This window comes from Carcharhinus amblyrhynchos, chromosome 4 (genome assembly GCF_965287045.1).
Source record: "Carcharhinus amblyrhynchos chromosome 4, sCarAmb.v2.hapA, whole genome shotgun sequence".
Lineage (NCBI taxonomy): Eukaryota > Metazoa > Chordata > Chondrichthyes > Carcharhiniformes > Carcharhinidae > Carcharhinus > Carcharhinus amblyrhynchos.
Genome location: NC_137327.1, coordinates 101,047,560 through 101,066,014, shown reverse-complemented (window position 1 = coordinate 101,066,014; position 18,455 = coordinate 101,047,560). Strand labels below are relative to the sequence as shown.

Below are 18,455 nucleotides of genomic sequence, written 5' to 3'. Positions count from 1 at the left end.
CCACAGAGAAAAGGTTGTTTTAACTTTTGTAATAATGTAAAATAGGAAATATAGATTGGGAGTCCATTCTCCACCTTTCCATTTTCTCTCCATTGACTTTACTGGAGAGGCTTATAACAGGTAGATGCTCTAAAATCACCCATTTGGCATTATGGACAAAAGTTAAAATGACCCTCATGGAGAGGTCACTGAATGGAACGGATAGAGTTGTGAAGACGAAACGCTAGAATTATGTAATGAATACCTGGGGGTTGGCATTGGGCCAAGTAGGTTTAGTGGACAGAGGAAATGAAATGTCGTCAATTGACCTTCGTCATGTGTGATTATTGAGTCATTCAATTATATTTTTATGTACACCCATGCAATTGACAAATTCTAGGTGTGACTCTGTGTGACTGGGTGTGTGTGTCATAAACTTTTGAGTAGGTTACACTCAGTATCTCTGCAATTGTAATTTCAATGAGGAAGTAAAGCCTAAATATTCCAAGATTGTACCTCACACCTACACTCACTTAATGCAGTTACAAAATTTAAGTTTTTTTTAGTTTCAATGTTTTATTATAGACTGGTTTCACATCTTAGAAAAAGAATCCTAGGATTTTTCCTCCTATATGTTTCCGTTTGGCCTCTTCATGGTCTATGATGCCAGCTGAGGTCATTAGAATTGACGGGCAGGCAGTAGTCCATTTTGCCACCTCTCTAGTTTGTTTACTTGAACATCAAATCTGGGGCTGATGACACCGCACTTGTTCAGTCTGCCTGTGAGGTTGACAACTATTTTTCCACCCCTGTGGTCATCAATAATCTCAAATTCTCCAATGTATCCATGCTTCATCATTACAGTCAAGAATCTCACAATCAGTTTGGGAATATGGTCGGATGAGAACCTGGCATTTTCCACGTTTCTCTACATTACTGACACTTGTCGGGACATCGGCAAGAACATTGCCAATGCCGCTGGGTCAGGTTAGACATGGTAACGTAACAAAGATTAGTTTAAATATACAACTTCCCCTTAAGGGATTATTTGACATAAAAGAAGGAGCTGCTACATCCTCATACAGATCACAAATATCTGCAGGATATCAGATTTCAAGAGGCAAAAATGATTATTATCAATTCAGACACAGGATGCTCACGAGTTTCCAGTGATTGAGTGGAATTTAATCCCATTGTGATGGCTACAATATCAACTGGGTCTACTTCTTTACAGGAGATGCCCCACCTCATTGTCACACTGAGAGGAGAGGCAGAAAAACTCCCTGATTGAGTCAGAGGGCGGAAGGGACTGACGTGGGATTCTCAACTGCCGGTGTGGGATGTCATTTAGTCTCGATGATGAGCCACTCAATTCAGTGGTGGCTCAGCAAGAAAATGGGAACCACGTGGCATCCCTGTGCTTTTCGAAAGCTGCCCAGCAAACCATCTCAGGTTTGCCAGTGAGCAAGCCTCCAAGGATTAGGGAGGGTGGCTTTTGCTTGGCTTCATAACCCAAGAACCAGGCATCAGGAAGGGGAACCGCTGAGACCCACCTCCCTATTCAATGAAACCCACTCGGCAATCCCCGTCCCACCTTTCGCCTGTGGTCCCTTGGCAATCCTGGACCTTCGGTGATTACATTGCACAGTAAAAAGTCTGACAACACCAGGTTTTAGTCCAACCGATTTATTTGATAATAGACTCACAAGCTTTCGGGGTGAGCCCTTTCGTCAGGTGAATGGAGAGTTCACCTGACGAAGGGGCTAACCCCGAAAGCTTGTGAGTCTATTATCAAATAAATCGGTTGGACTAAAACCTGGTGTTGTCAGACTTTTTACTGTGTTTACGCCAGTCCAACGCTGGCATACCCACATCATGATTACATTGCAGGCAGCTGCTGCCATTCTCAGTGGCACAGATAGCAATGAGGGGCTGCCACCTCCATTGGCTGGCAGCTCTCGACAGATGCAATTTCTGCCACTGTGGTCCTGAATCCCAACACAGCACTTAATACTCTTGTGACTCAGTCATAGAACTGATAGAGGTTTCCAACTTGTTCTCTAACTGGTGGGTGAGACAGCCATCAGGCCAATTAAATCCTGCCTATAAATCTTTCCGTTGTTTTTTTTTAAGTTTGCTTTTACTATTTCTCTCCCTTCCCAACCTGGAGGTGTTGACTTCTTGTGAAATGTACAATACCTCAACTACAATCGCCTTCCTGAGGGCACTTAGGGATGGGCAATGAATGTCAATCTAACCAGTGATGCCCATATCCCGCAAACAAATTTAAAAAACACAAAGTGAGCCTTGAGAACAAGTTCTAGGGGCCAATCCCTATAGAGCAACATCAGAGTCGAACCAATCCAGCCTTCACTAAATTTCCCATAACGTTTACAGGAGTTTCTGGATCACAGTCCATGTCCTGAGACCAGTATGCATTGGAAATTAAATACCTGATGCAAGGTCATCAACCTAAAACATTAAATTTGTTTCCGTCTCCGCTTACTCCCTGACCTGCTGAATATTTCCAGCATTTTTTGTTTCGACTTCAGCACCTAGCAGGTCATTATTGCACATTTTTCTTAAAGAAATATGCAAACTTTATACCTTTTGATTGAGAAAGGTTCCTGTAATGGTAAGAAAATGGCCGAAGCAAAATATATCATTTCGCTGTGACTGTTTATTCATTTATTAGTGTCACAAGTAGGCTTACATTAACACTACAATAAAGTTACTGTGAAAATCCACTAGTCTCCACACTCCAGTGCCTGTTCAGGTACGCTGAGAGAGAAGTTAGCATGGTCAATGCAGCTAACCAGCACGTCTTTCAAACTGTGAGATGAAACTGAAGCACCCGAAGGAAACCCACACAGACACAGAGAGAACGTGTAAACTCCAAGTAGACAGTGACCCAAGCTGGGAATCGAACCTGGGTCTGTGGCGCTGTGAAGCAGCAATGCTAGCCATTGTGTGACAGTGCTACCCACTGGAGTATGGCATCCTAAATGATTGATTCTGAAATCCTTCAAATGGGATGTCCTAACTTTATCTTAACTAGCAGGGTCAAGTGGCACCATTTCTTAGTTGTAGATTATCCCTGCCATGGCGTTCTTCTTTCCAATATGGAGAATCTTAGATTCAATTGTTTTCTCTTACAGGGAGGTTTTGGCCTGACACTTGAATATTGTGGACATTTATCAGGTTGATTAGTTGTGAAGCAAATTTGAATGAAAGTATAACAGCCGGGTGTAGCTATGTTGGTGCTGGAAAATTCCTGGAAATTCTCCCCCTCCGACACCAAATTAATCAAAAATCCCATTGATGTACATAAACGAGGTTGCAATGGTACAATGAAACAATGAAGTTAGGATCCTACTAATCGTTTTCTCAATGAGTAATACATCTGTTCACTGTGCCAATTCATGAGGTTAAACAAGAGAAATGGTATTTTATCACAAATGAAGCTGTCACCAAATATCTCATTCTATACCACAATTACTCCTGGACTGATGAGAAAAGAAAGGAATGTTTCTTACGGAGCAGGATCCTCGGAGGAAGGATAGTAAATTCCGGCATACAGGCAGCAGAATCAACAAGCAGTTGAAGTTGAGGCAGGCAGCAGGAGCTCGTGCCCAGGCTAGTGCTGACTAGATATAAACACAGGAAAATACAAATGAGCCTTTTAATCTTCATTGCCTGGATTAACTTTATTACAAAGGTTTAAAGGCTAGTTTTAACTTCTGGTGGTGGCCAAAAGTGGTGAATTAGACCCTCTGCCTGAATTGGGCAGGATGTTTAACTGACATCTGTCCACCATCAGTAAAAGTTAAAAATCAGCCCTACTTAGCCCTTAACTTTTATGAACCTCTGTGTTTTTCAGGTTAAAACAAAAACCATCAGTGATAATTAGCATTAATCTTGTGCTCTGTAAATAATTATATGATACATACGTTAGTATTATAGTCAGTAACATAAACAGTATGCTATCTAATATCTACAGCAGTGACTTTTAAAGTTCTGAGTGTGGAATTCTTTCCAAACATTGTAGAGATAGATATTGAAAAAACTTGCTATGATTGCAGAACATTTCTTTGTCTGAAGGAACAGTACAGTAAAGTCAGCAATACTGAAACATACTAAAACAATACAAGGTATAATCCTTCTTCCTGGACAATGGGATGTGGAGAGGTGAGGTATTGCATGACTACAAGTTTCAAAATTCAATTTTCTGACTCACGCTCTCAGAGGAACACTGCTAGGAATGTGAGCTCGCATGATCACCTCTTTAGTGTATAGAATTCTCACAATGCTATTTTTGAGTGCTATATCACAATCGCGGAATTGCTATGGTGCAGAAGGAGGCCATTTGGCCCATTGCATCAGCACCAGCTCTCCAAGTAAACACCATGTCTCAGCGCTATTCTCATGACCTTTCCCCATGTCTTTGCATACCGTTTCTATTCAAATAATCATCTAATGCTCTCCTAAATGCCTCAGTTGAACCTGTGTCTGTTGGGAAATAAAGGTAGTTTTAAGCAATTTATATGTGGCACGGTGGCACAATGGTTAGGACTGCTGTCTCACAGCACGGGGGACCTGGGTTGAATCCTGGCCTCGGATCACTGTCTGTGTGGAGTTTGCACATACTCCTTGTGTCTGCATGGGTTTCCTTTGGGTGCTCTGGTTTCCTCCCACAGTCCAAAGACATGCCAATTAGGTGGATTGGCCATGTTAAGTTGCCACTTAGTGTCAGGGGGATTAGCACAGGGTTACAGAGATAGGGGCTTGGTGGGATAGTTGTTGGGGCAGGCACGATGGGCTGAATGGTTTGCTTCTGTACTGTAGGCATTCTATGATATGTGTAATGGTAAACATTAGAAATAAGGTAAAGTTTTAAGTGGGTTTAATATAATGCTTCTGTGGAAGGAAGAGCAAAATCTATCGTTAAATTCATGCTAGACAAAGGTGTTTGTATGAGTGGGGTTTGGTTCAATTCCAACTGTGTTTCTGTTGAATAAGCTACTGGAAGTATGCAGACGTCCCTTAGCAACTGGAGGTCCTCTTAAGATAGAAAGGTTTTTTTGTTCTTAGTTCAGCTAAATTTGTGGGCCGTTGGGACAGGGCACTGGGTAGTGAACATCTGTCAACTCTGTCAGAAGAAAGGCTGCACAGGACAAGAGACCTGCAAAGAGGCAGGCTTCCCAAAGGACCAATTACTCTCCAGATAACCAAGGAATTGGGACAGGAAGAATGTCTTAAGATACTGAAGTTAAAAGAACAGAGACCAAGGTATTGTTCAGAAGAATTCAAAAAAGAGTAAACAAAGTGCTCTGACTTTATCAGAGAATTTCAGTAACCACATTTAAAATGGGAAAGGAGATTTCAGAAGTAAATTAAAAGTTTGGTGCCATATTAATATAGCCTGGGAATTAAGAGTTAAAACAATTGTGAACAGTTTGTACAGCAGTCAAAGCAAATAAATCTTTAAGGGGTGGTGTAAAACCTAGATACTGGATCAGCTGTTAAAAGTGGACCAAAAGCTTTGTTTAAAAGAGTGACTTTGTTGCTCCATGTTTTCTAGCCTGGATTCCATTCTGGGCCTTCCCTGTCCAGTTATAACACCAATTGGGATTGTAACACCTCCACACCCTTCCTGGCAGTGCATTTAGATTCAAATCACTCACCGCGTGAAAAAATGTTTTCTCATATTGAGTTTGCTTCTTTTAAAAATCACTTTAAATCTCTTCCCTCTCATCATCGATCCTTTTGCAAATGGGAACATTTTCTCCCTATTTACCCTGTCCAGCTCCCTCATGATTCTGAACATCTTCATCATATCTCCTCTTAAAGCCTTCTCCTCTGCATGGAGAATAGTCCCAACCACTCTGATCTATCCTCATAACCAAAGTTTCTCATCCCTGGAACCATTCTTGTAAACCTCTTCTGTACTCCCTCCAATGCGTTCACACCCTTTTCATTGTGTGGTTCTCAGAACTGTACACGACATTCCATCTGAGGTCTAACTAGTGTCTTATACGAGTTCAGTATAACCATCTTGTATTCTCTTATTAAAAAAGTCTGTGATGCTGCTTTATTAATTGCTTTCTCCACCTTTCCTGTTACCTTCGATGATCTTTGCATATATATAAAACCAGGGCCTGTCTCTCCTGTACCCCATTAACAATTTTATCCCTTATTTAATATTGTCTCTCCATGTTCTTCCTTCGAAAATGAATCATCTCACACTCCTCATTAAATTTCAACTGTCAACTATCTGCTGACGGCACCCAACTTACCTATGTTCCTTTGAAGTTCCACACTGTCCAATTCAGTTTACAAATCTTTCATGTTTTGTATCATCTGCAAACTTTGAATTTGTCCCCTGCACACCAAGATCTAGATCATTAACATATATCAGGAAAGGCAAAGGTCCCAATTCCTGACTCCTGAGGAACAACACCAAAACCCTGCCTCCAGCCTGAAAAATATCCATTGACCATTATTCTCTACTTCTTATTATTCAGCCAATTTTATACATACATTGCTACTGTTCCTTTTATTCCATGGACTATATATTTTCTCATATTTTGTTATGTGGCACTGTATTGAATGTCATCGAAAGTCCATGTACACCATATCAGCAGCATTACCCTTGTTGGACTGGACACCTACTGTTGCAGAAAAATTTCCTGTACACAATCTGGGAACATTTGCCCCTTTCAGCACTTTACACTACCACTATCCCACTCTACATTTGGGTAATTAAAGTCCCCCATTATAGCTATTTTATAATGTTTGTACCTCTCTGTAATTTCCCTGTGAATTTGTTCTTTTTCATCCTTCTCACTAGTTAGTGGGCTGTTGATTACACTGAGTAATGTAATTGCAGCTTTTTCTTCCTTAGCTCCAGCTCAATTGATTCTGTCCTTGAATCCTCTGAGACTTCCATTTTCTCCAGCACTGATATAATGTGAATTGTTGGGCTCCTAGCACAGATCCTTGTGCTACCCCAATAGTCACTGCCTGCCAATCAGGAAAAGACCCATTTATGGCAACTCTTTCTTCTTATCTGCCAACCAGCTTTCTATCCATAAGACACTACCTGCAGTCCTATGCGCTTCAACTTTTCCGAGTAGTCTGCTATGTGAGACATGGTTAAAAGGCTTCTGAAAGTCTAAATAAACCATATCCATCAATCTTCCTTAACTAACTCTACTAGTTACATCGTCAAAGAATTCCAATAGATTTGTCAAGATTTGTAAATCCATGCTGACTTTGCCTGATTATACCACTGCTTTCCAAATGCTGAGTTATGAAATCCTTGATAATGGATTCTAGCAACTTCCCCTGTACTAATCTGAGGCTCACTAGTCTATAGTTCCTTTTTTTCTCTCTACCTCCTTTTTGAATAGTGGGCTTACATCAGCTACCCTCCAATCTGTAGGAACCAGTCCAGGGTGCAAGGAATTTTGGAAAATGAACACCAATGCATCTACTATCTACAGTGCCACTTCCTTAAGTACTCTGGATGAAGATTATCAAGACCTGGGGATTTATCCACCTTCAATTACATCAATTTTCCCCAAATTATTTCTCTACAAATACTGATTTCCTTCAGCTCCTCAATAAAAGCCTCGCAGGATGTCCAGCTCATTATTCATATCTTCCTTTGTGAAGACAGAAGCAAAGTATAAATTTAGTTCCTCAGCCATTTCTTTGTTCCTCATTATGAATTCTCCTGTTTCTGACTGAAAGGGGCCTACATTAGTTTTTACCAGTCTCTTCTACTTACCTATAGGAACTTTTACAGTTTTTATGTTCACCCTGCTAAGTTACTTTCATGCTCTATTTCCCCCTTCTTAATCAATTCTTTGGTTCATGTCCAGCCTGCTACGATTCCCATGGCAGGCAGGCCAGGAAAATTCCACTCCATGATTTCACGCATATTACAGGACACACATTCCACTCAGAGCTGCCCCGTCATGTCTTTACTTCTCTTGCATCAACTCTATTCTACTTTGAATTACTTGTATCACTTTACTACAATGATTCTAACTTCCCCTTGTTCCAGATGCTGGTTTACATGTGCATGTGATGTTCCCTTAGTACATAGCATATTGTGTATCCACAAGAATGTTCTGTGGTATTACATACAATTATAACATGTCGGTCACGCAACACATTGTTGTTTCTATTAATCAATGTTCATTTCAAATTTGGAGCCAAGAATGTTTTGTCAACACTATATTTGGTCATGTAAGTTGAAGAAACCTGAACATTGGAAAGAGCACAGTGCACGCAGGCTGTGATGTTCAATTGCACCATGAATCCTTGTTAAAAAAGCTGAACAGGATTTAAATTTAACAAGATTTTAGTCTGCCAAACACCTGCAACTCAGGCTATGAACAGAGTCTGTTGTTACTACAAACAATTATGTCTAATTCCCCTTTTCTATCCTATTTGTGTCAAAATTCTTAACAAGATTAATTCTTTCCAAGTACCTGTGGAAGGTGCAATTGAGAAGTGGGAATTATTGGCTAACATTTACATGATTGTGGCTTCGAGACTGGTGATCTGTGTCTTCCCCAAGCAGTGACATTTCTAATAAAGGTAGGTGATTTCTCAGAAAGTCCCCAGAGTTCTTATATTGTGGAGAATTAATATTACAAATCAACATAAAGAAATTACTGGATTGGGACATTTTCCCTCTGACCAACGATGAAAAAAAAGCAACTGAGACTCCAGACCTTCTTGTATGGCTATACAAAGCAGTCTTATACATATGGTATTCATTTTCTATGTATTCTTAAAGCTGCATTCTAAATAAAATTATCCAATGATTATGTAATGAGAAAACTCATTAGATAATTATCCAAATTATCTAATGAGCAAACTCAAAAATATGGCCAAGTTAAGATTGCAACTGTGGAACAAATGAGCTACCCAGCTCACTCTTTTTCTATCCTAGCTTCCTGTGGGACATTTGTTTTGTATTCTGCAAGATACCTTCTCCATGTTGTACTGTCTCATGTTGAACTCTCCCTGTATCCCATTGTCACTCAGGGCACATTTTCTGATTCCCAATGCGCTGCAGTGCACCCTTTCTGTTTCTGGATGTCCCATAGTGAACCCTCTCTGTATCCCACTGTTACACACAGGGCGCCATCTCTATATCCCACTGCCCTATAATGCACTGTCTCCATATCTCATTGCCCCACAGGGCACAATCCCTATATTCTGCTGTCGCACAATGCACCACCTTCATACCTATGTGAGATTAATTCAGTGTGTTCCATTTACTGTGACACATCTATCAGATATTGCAGCGATTTTCAGTTACTCATCAGCTATAATCATTCTTGTCAAACTTCATTTTGGAAAAGAAAACATCAAAGAGATTTATCTAATTGCTCAATGGTGAACGAAACATTACAGACATGAAATTGAACATCAAAAAACAACTAAAGTGTGGGTACTTACTCCAATAATTGCCCTCGTGTACTGAAATTCTGGATTGTATTCATAATACATGTAATAATAGACAAACAGAAAGATGTTGATTCCCAGCCACACCACCTACAAGTAAAAAAATTATAGAGATTACTTCAACTCAGCAGCAAGCTCCTCTCTAACCATCATGATTGAAGTTAATAGATTCAACAAAGTAGTCTAAATCTTCTCCTTACAATAACCAGGGCAGACAGTCCATGGTTAATCACCCAGTTGCTCATGATTCCAAGGCTTCTGTAATTCAAATGGTGATAAAGCAATTTGCTGCATGATTTTATACTTAATAGAAGAGGCGGAGAACAGTGTTGGCTAATCCACGCTTCAAGGAAGTAGCAGTTGATTTTATTGCAAAATCAATTCTCCCTTCCTCTCTGTTTGTTTATTCCTGTACTTCACACTTGTTTTTTGTGTTCCCATTCAGGAAATATTAAAGAATACTTGATTTATGCCACATGAAAACTTCACAAAGCACTTCACAATTAAATGCCTTTGATATTATGTTTATATGCATTTATATAAAACCTTTTCTGACCAGCAGTTGTCTCAAAGCACCTTACAGCAGTACTTTTGAAGTATAGTCACCGTTGTAATGTAGGAAACATAGCAGCCAATTTGTGCACGGCAAGTTCGCATGAACAGCAATGTGATAGTAATCACTTGATTTGCTTTTGAGATGTTGAATGAAGGATAAATGCTGGACACCAAGGATAACTCTCCTGCTCTTCTTCGAAATAATGCCATAGGCTCTTCCACTTGAGGAGATAAATGGGACTTTAGTTTAACAACTCAATCGAAACCCAACCCCTCCAACAATGCAGGATTCCTCCAGTACTTCACCAGAGTATCAACCTTAACTTTTGCGCTCAAGCTCTGGAGTAAGACTTGAAAATATAACCTGGTGAACCAGAGATAAGACTGCTACCATCAGAGTCACACAAAAGTTAAAGTTAATTTATTAGTCACAAGTAAGGCTTAGATTAACGCTGCAATGAAGTTACTGTGAAATTCCCCTGGTCGCCACAGTCCAGCAGCTGTTCAGGTCAATGCACCTAACCAGTCCGTCTTTCAGAATGTGGGAGGAAACCAGAACATCCAGAGGAAACCCGTGGGGAGAAGGTGCAAACTCCACACAGCGAGTGACCCAAGCTGGGAATTGAGGTCCCTGGTGCTGTGAAGCAGCAATGCTAACCACTACTGTTAGTGGTTAAATGCTACTGTTTCTGGCTTCTCAGCTGCGTGTTTCTCAATAGAGGTGGCTATTGCCAAGGCTGCAGGAAGAAGACTGTGTCTCCATGTTAAAGAGTCCCTAAGGGCCAGGTTAATTTATTTTAATTTTCTGTGGCACGGCAGGAAGGCACAAGCAATTGGAAGAGTGAACCACCAGCTGCGGCTTCAAAGACACAAGGCAGCCATTGCCACTGGAGGGAACCACCATGGACCATTAAGGAAAGCTGGAACATGTTAATGAACCACCATGGTTTATTTGGCAGTCTCCCTCAGGACAGACATCTATCCCAACGCTGGTAACATGCTAATGAGGACAGGAAGTGGGGTTTAATTTGCTGTCTCCAGGCATTGATTAGTGGGTGACAAATCCGCTGATCTTCCGACTCCAGTAGTGGTGAGCAGACATTGGGCACCCCTCTCAATATCTTCCACTGCCATTTTATCATCCCCTTGCCTCCCAGTCCATTTCCAAAGGGCTGGTAAAAATTTAGCCCAATGTTTCAGGTTGATGACCTGATGAAGGTTTACCAGCATCTGCAGGATTAACTCTCAGTTTGAACCAGTGCTTGATTGAGTTCGGCAAAGACGTATCAAACCTGGAACTTCCCTGCTTTGAATGACTCTCCAGTTATCCTTGCATTGAACTCTACAAAGGTTTGAAAATAATTTCATATTAGGACAAAATTCCTTTCCAGCTGATTTTGGATTTCTCAAATTTTAGATCAGACACTTCAGAAAATAAGTCACATTCTCACATGCAGATGAATGTCATTCTTCCTAATGAAAAGGCACCTTTTACTAACCCTCTTTTATTGCTTTCCAAAAACATAATGACTTTGTAACCATGATAGCCTACACTGAAATAGCAGTAATGTCTTTGCATTTTCAATTAAAAAATCATTTTAGGGTTCAAGTAAATGTATCGGTCGCATATCCTGCAGCTTATTATTAAATTGCTACTCAGTTGAAGACTGAAAGGGAATTGTTTAAAAGATATTAATAATTATACGCTTTAAGGCGTACTGCTTAGTATCCTCCCCTACACTTGCCCATAACCTTTAGTACAGGCAACGATGCAGTAAATCATACAGCTTACGTAAAGCACAGTCTGACACAGCTTGAGCTCAGTAATGTGGGCGGGTTGTAGTGGGGGAAGGAGGGCTTGCATTAAAACCATTGTAAACATTTTGGCAATATTTGTCTGTGTGACCATAGGAGTGTATATCATAAAGGAGTACTATTGCACTGATGAGCGCCTTCAAACAACACTGGATTAGAATCTGAAGGGGAAATATTGGCTTGTGCATTGCCGTACACAGATTTACATGGTTTCACTGGGGCAGCGTGGCATACTTCAATCATACCAATGAAAAACACCACATAGCTTAGGACCTGTAATACTGCCTGTCCCAAGTGAATCAAGTTTAACAGCATGACGCAAACAAATTTCACCTCTATGTATAGATCCAGATTTTGTTTCTTATATTTGTATCACTACCTTTTTAAAAAAATCTTCCCTATCACTCCTTTCATCGCTTAATGTCTCTTGCCTTCCATTCTGTGACAGACCTTCCCTTTTGTTCTTCCCTCTCCCCCCACCTTTACCTGCCTGTAACATTCTTAGAAACCTGTTATACCGCTAATGTCTTCCAGTTCTGATGAAGGGATATTAGCCTGAAAGACTAACTTATATTTCTGACTTTACAATGCTTTACGGACCACTATGCATTTGCAACTTTTTCTGTTTTTGTTTCAGGTTTCCAGCATCCACAATATTTTGCTTTCAGATTACTAAATTGTTGGAACGGAACATTATATAAGTAGGTTTGGATTGAGATGATGAAGTACTTTATTGGATCTAACTTACGTAAGACAGTTCTGTAAATTTACTTTTTGTTTAACTCTTTATTTCGGTCCTTACATCCACAGTGGGTAAATGCTCTAACACAATAGGAAACATAAAAAGGGGAAAAATGCTAAGAAGTCTCAGCTGAAACTTTTGAACTGACAGCAAGGGAATCTGTGAGAACAGGACTGATTTTCACACTGACATTTTTCTCCCTTCCAATAAGGAAGTTTCTAGCATCCAGTCTGTGTTTTCCCTGATGGGTAATTAAGTCAGGGAATCACTTCAAGCCTCAACTCTTATCTGCGCAAACATGAATCAGATGGGTTGGTAGAGTGATAGAAGTTTTTGAAATGAATGAAAAAGTTAATTGAGCTAAAGCAACCACAAGGAAGTATCACACCACTTCCTGAAATCAGTAGATTGGGAACACACAGAGTCTTTAGATAGAGAAATACTGCAAAGGTTGCCAGGGGTAATAGCACTTACTAGTCATCTAATTCCTGTAATGTCACACCGCTACATTTTTATGAGCTTTATCAGAGGCCTTACCTGATGGGCCTGGTTGAAATGGCACCCAAGTGTTTGGGCAACGTTCCTTGTGCCTTATTTTAACAAAATCGACCCATTTATTTTGAAAGAGTAAATTAATTTGTTTAAATAACACACATAGATAAGCAGTAACCAACCACAAAAAATAATGCTCAGCTGAATTTCAATCCTCTGGATGCTTTCTGTATCTTTTTCTTGCTCATTGTTATATCTGCAATTTTTTTTGTTCATGGGATGCAAATGTCACTGACAAGTTCTCATAACACCAGGTTAAAGTCCACACTTGATCGTCAAGTGAGACTTCTTACTGTGCCCATCCCAGTTCAATGCCAACATCTTCACATCATTGACAAGGTCAGCATTTGTTGCTCATCCTTAATTGCCCTGAGAATGTGGTGCTGAGCCACCTTCTGGAACCACTGCAGTCCTCATGGAAAAGATACAATCACTGTGCTTTTAGAGAGCTCCAGGAATATGAGCCCGTGAAGGAAAGGCAATATTGTGCCAAGTTAAGATGGTTAGGAGGGAGCTGAAGCTGGCATCAATCAGCCATGATCATATTGAATGGAGGGGCAGGCTTGTAGGGCCTGGTGGCAAACTCCTGCTTCTATTTTTTGTGTCTTTGTGAGTGGCTTGGAAAGGAACATGCAATTAGTGATGTTCCAAAGTGCCCGCCTGGTCATCTCTGTCACGGGTTTGGAAGATGTTGTCGAAGGAACCTTGGTGAGTGCATCTTGTAGGTGGTACAAATGGCGGCTGTGTTTTGTCGATGTGGAGGGAACGAATGTCTAATGTGGTGGCTGGGGTGTCAGTTAAGTGGACTGCTTTGTCCCAGATGGTGATCAAGTTTTTATGGGGCTGCATTCAGGCAAATGTAGGTTATTCCATCACACTCATAACTGTGCCTTGTAGATGGCTTTGGGGAGTCAGAAAGTGAGTTACTTTCTTCACTCAAACATCTGTAGAAAGAGGCCATTTGGCTCATCGAGTCTGCACTAACTCTCTCCATCCCCGCTAATCCCCCTAACCTACACATTTTTGGGATACTAAGGGGTAATTCAACATGGTCAATCCATCTAACCTGCTCATCTTTGGACTGTGGGAGGAAACCAGAGCATCCGGAGGAAATCCATGCAGAAATGGGGAAAACATGCAAATGTTCTTTAGAGTCATAGAGGTTTACAGCATGGAAACATGCCCTTCAGCCCAACTTGTCCATGCTGCCTTTTTTTAAAATCTCTAAACTAACCCCAATTGCCTGCATTTGGCCCATATCCCTCCATACCTATCGTACCCATGTAACTATTTAAATGCTTTTTAAAGGATAAAATTGTACCTGCATCTACTACAACCTCTGGCAACTTGTTCCAGACACTCATCACCCTCTGTGTGATAAAATTGCCCCTCTGGACACTTTTGTATCTCTTCCCCCATGCTCTCCAGTTTTAGACTCTCCTACCTTACGGAAAAGATATTGACTATCTACCTTGTCTATGCCCCTCATTATTTTATAGACCTCTGTAAGGTCAACCCTCAGCCTCCTACACTCCAGAGAAAAACGCCCCAGTCTATGCAACCTCTGCTTATAACTCAATCCATCAAGTCCCAGCAGCATCCTAGTAAATCTTTTCTGCACTCTTTCTAGTTCAATAATATCCTTTCTATAATAGGGTGACCAGAATTGCACATAGTATTCCAAGTGTGGCCTTACCAATGTCTTGTACAACTTTAACGAGACGTCCCAACTCCTGTATTCAGTGTTCTGACCGATGAAACCAAGTATGCCAAATGTCTTCTTTACCACTCTGTCCACCTGTGACTCCATTTTCAAGGAGATATGAACATGTACCCCTAGATCTCTTTGTTCTGTAACTCTACCCAAAGTGCTACCATTAACTGAGTAAGTTAATGATCTAAGTATTTTCCCAATTTCATTATTGTTCACATAAACAAAGATTATTTCATGTATAAAATAGACTGTACCTCTTTAACATAAAACCAAGAAATCCTGCGTCAAGGAAAGCAATCAGTGAAGGACGTATGGTGAATAATGCAAAATTAGATTAGTATTCTGAAGATCTTGCTTCAGGTCTTGTTGAAGGACAAGGAAAATACTTGCAGAACATTCTCTCAGGGAAATAAATAGGTATAATGAAAACCACAATGTATTATATTCTACAGGGTGCGTGGAAGAAGTGGGTTTAAGGGGCACCCACTCTTTTCTTTCTCATGTGCAGTAATTATTGAAAAGATTTGACCTTTAGATCTGAATTCGTGCATGTAAATCCTGTAAATTATTACAATCCTGTTATTTATTACATGAAACTGTTGCCTCAGGCAGAAGTTATATGTTCTTTTTTTCTGACTATATTCACAACGTTTGTATGTAAGTATTTACCCTCAGAGTGATTGCCCCAATGAAATTATTCCAGTAGCAAGCATTTTTGTGAGTTTGTAAAGGAGGAAGTTTACAATACAGTTACAACTTATAGTTATCTCTGTCTCTTTCACGGCAGGCTATATTTCTTGGATGAGGTGGAGGATTCAGTTGAAGTGAAGGCTACAAGACTTCTTGAGATTGAATATCCAGGATTCTTCTCAGGTGAGCTCAAAATATCGCCGCTTGGATGACCTGTAGTGGGTTCAATGGCTTTCAGTTAATTTGTGTTTGTAGAACAGCTTCTTGCTGTTTTAAAAGCAAATAGAAAATATGACTTTCTCATCATGTGACAATTCAAAATCCTTTTCCAAACAAAATGGGTGGTTACATTGATCTTGGATCCCGTGTTGTGGAGTTCATATCTTGAGAATTTGGGACAGCCAGTGCCTTTGTATTTGAAAGACCCATTCAATTAATAATACACTTTTGAATAAGTTTCAGGAAAGGGATTAATACAGCATCAGTCAAAATGGTTCATAGAATCCTACAGTACAGAAGGAGGCCATTTGGCCCATCAAATCTGCACCAACAACAATCCCACCCCGGTCCTATCCCCATTACCCCACATATTTACCCTCCTACTCCCCCTGATGCTCAAGGGCAATTTATCATGGCCAATCAAACTATCCCCACACACCATTGGGCTGTGGAAGGAAACCGCAGCACTAGGAGAAAACCCACGCAGACATGGAGAGAATGTGCAAACTCCACACATGCAGACACCCAAGGCCTGAATTGAACCTGGTCCCTGGCGCTCTGAGGCATTAGTGCTAACCACTGTGCCAAGGTGCCATTCCTTTTGTTTCCTCTTGTGACAGGGAACTGCAAATCTACAAGAGAAGTCGGCTGATCCTTGGGCAGCCTCTTGTGATTAGTGTTTAAAATATAAAAATTAGTTTGAGGTTCAGAATGTATTGGGATGTGACAAAGCAAAGATTATACAATAAATTCCACTGAGCCTTCAATCTGACAAGCGGCGGAATTTACCCAAAAAACATTCAAGTTTCATAGTGTGAAAACAGGAATCCTCGGCCTGTGCTGGTCTTTTGGGCGAACTCGTCACCGCAATCTTCACGCACACTGTCAATATTTTTGTCAACTGGGAGCTTTGTGCCAGTCCCGGGGGAGGGGGGTGGTCATCATGGACCTATGTATGCCAGTGAAGCCAACTTTAGAGTGCTTGATTGCCCTAATCTCCTCGTGAACTGGGAGGCCTCCTCTCACCCTCCATGGACATCAGACACCAACCCCCACCCCCCCCACCACCACCACCACCATCATCAGTGGCTTTGTCCTCCCCCTTCAAACCAATATAGGACACCAGAATCCTCCTGATGAGTTCCCTGGCGGACCCCTGATAAGCCCCCCCATCATCATGACCCACTTTGCGAACCACCCCTCTATGCCCCCCCGATCAACCATCCCCCTTGCAGAGCTTGCCCTCTTACCAACCAGCCCCCTTGCAAAGCCCTCCCCTTGCAGTGCTACCCCCTGCATAAGTCCGCCATCATTCTGCGTACCCCCCATCATAGCCCTACCCCTTTTTTCACACAGAAGTTGGTGAGTATCTGGAACAAGCTGACAGAGGTGGTAGGAAAGGTGGGTACAATTTTGTCTTTTAAAAAGCGTTTAGGCAGTTACGTAGGTAAGAAGGGTATAGAAGGATATGGGTCAAATGCGGGCAGTTGGGACTAGCTTAGGAGTTTAAAAAGAAGGATGGCATGGACAAGTTGAGCCAAAGGGCCTGTTTCCATGCTGTAAACCTTTATGACTTTATCTATGGCTCTAAGACCCCACCCCAACTTAGGGCCCACCCCTTGGGCACTATCTTGGCACTCTCATGGTGCCCAATCAGGGACTGCCAAGATGCTAGGTGGGCACTGCTTAGGTGCCAGGTGGGTACAGCCAGGGTGTCTCTGCCTGGCCATGGCCCAAACCACCCAAGGGCTTCAATGGCTTCTGATGCCCTGGTCTGGCCATGCGCCTGATCTCCGTTATTGCAGAGTAGTAGTGATTCTTGCTGTTGTGATGTTTTGCCAGCGAGCAGGGAAGTATACAGGAGGGTGGAAGCAGCAAACAGTGACAAACCCAGTAAGTATGTTTAAATATAATCATTTCTATGGAAATGGGCTTCATGCCCACTAATAAGAAAGAGGCCTGGTGCTAATCCAATTTCTGGCCTCTCACACTACCTTCCCGGCTCACCATGTTGATTGATTGGTGTGGTGAGCCGGTACAATCACACCCAAAGACAGGATTAGATTTCATTCACAACCAGTTTACTTGAAACTCTGTCAATTCTGCTTTTAAACAAAACTCAGCGAAGCAAATTGTCTGATGAAACTTAAAATCTTGGAAGTTCACACAAAAAACACCATCTAGTTCGAACATTACCCTTTTGTTGTGCAGATAAAGTGTCACTGTGTATTAAAGTGACATGATGTGGAGATGCAGGTGTTGGACTGGGGTAAACACATTAAGAAGTCTCCCAATACCAGGTTAAAGTCCAACAAGTTTATTTGGTAGCACAAGCCACTAGCTTTCAGAGTGCTGCCCCTTCATCAGGTGAGTGAGAGTCGTGTTCACAACTGTTTGTGAACAGAACTCCCATTCACCTGATGAAGGGGCAGCGCTCCAAAAGCTTGTGGCTTGTGCTACCAAATAAACCTGTTGGACTTTAACCTGGTATTGGGAGACTTCTTAATGTGTGGTGGAGAAAACAAATGAATGACCTTTTGTGCTCTCAAGTCAAAGTGAGGAAGCTAATTATCAATGTACTGACATAATTAATGGACGGTGTGCATGTTGTGGGCCTGGGAGAGACCTCCCAGAGGTGTGGTTATGTAGTCCCTGCGCACTGTGAATTCCAACTAAAGTTTCTGCACCTGCAAAGCTCTGGCG

The 18,455-nt window shown here is 41.4% G+C and overlaps 1 protein-coding gene and 1 pseudogene across 1 annotated transcript in view; both read right to left on the bottom strand.

The window, feature by feature from the left end:
- LOC145342264 (NADPH oxidase 2-like) overlaps window positions 1-9,771 on the bottom strand; it is a 31,319-nt gene extending 21,548 nt beyond the window's left edge. Inside the window, exons 1-3 of the mRNA XM_080187678.1 lie at window positions 9,666-9,771; window positions 9,460-9,555; window positions 3,516-3,626 (exon numbers count right to left, since the gene is read on the bottom strand). Of these exons, the coding sequence (XP_080043804.1) occupies window positions 3,516-3,626; window positions 9,460-9,555; window positions 9,666-9,710 (252 nt within the window). The 5' untranslated portion in view covers window positions 9,711-9,771. The remainder of the gene's footprint in view (window positions 1-3,515; window positions 3,627-9,459; window positions 9,556-9,665) is intronic.
- On the bottom strand, window positions 536-2,556 carry LOC145341725 (small ribosomal subunit protein uS8 pseudogene; annotated as a pseudogene).
- Window positions 9,772-18,455: the final 8,684 nt, after the last annotated feature.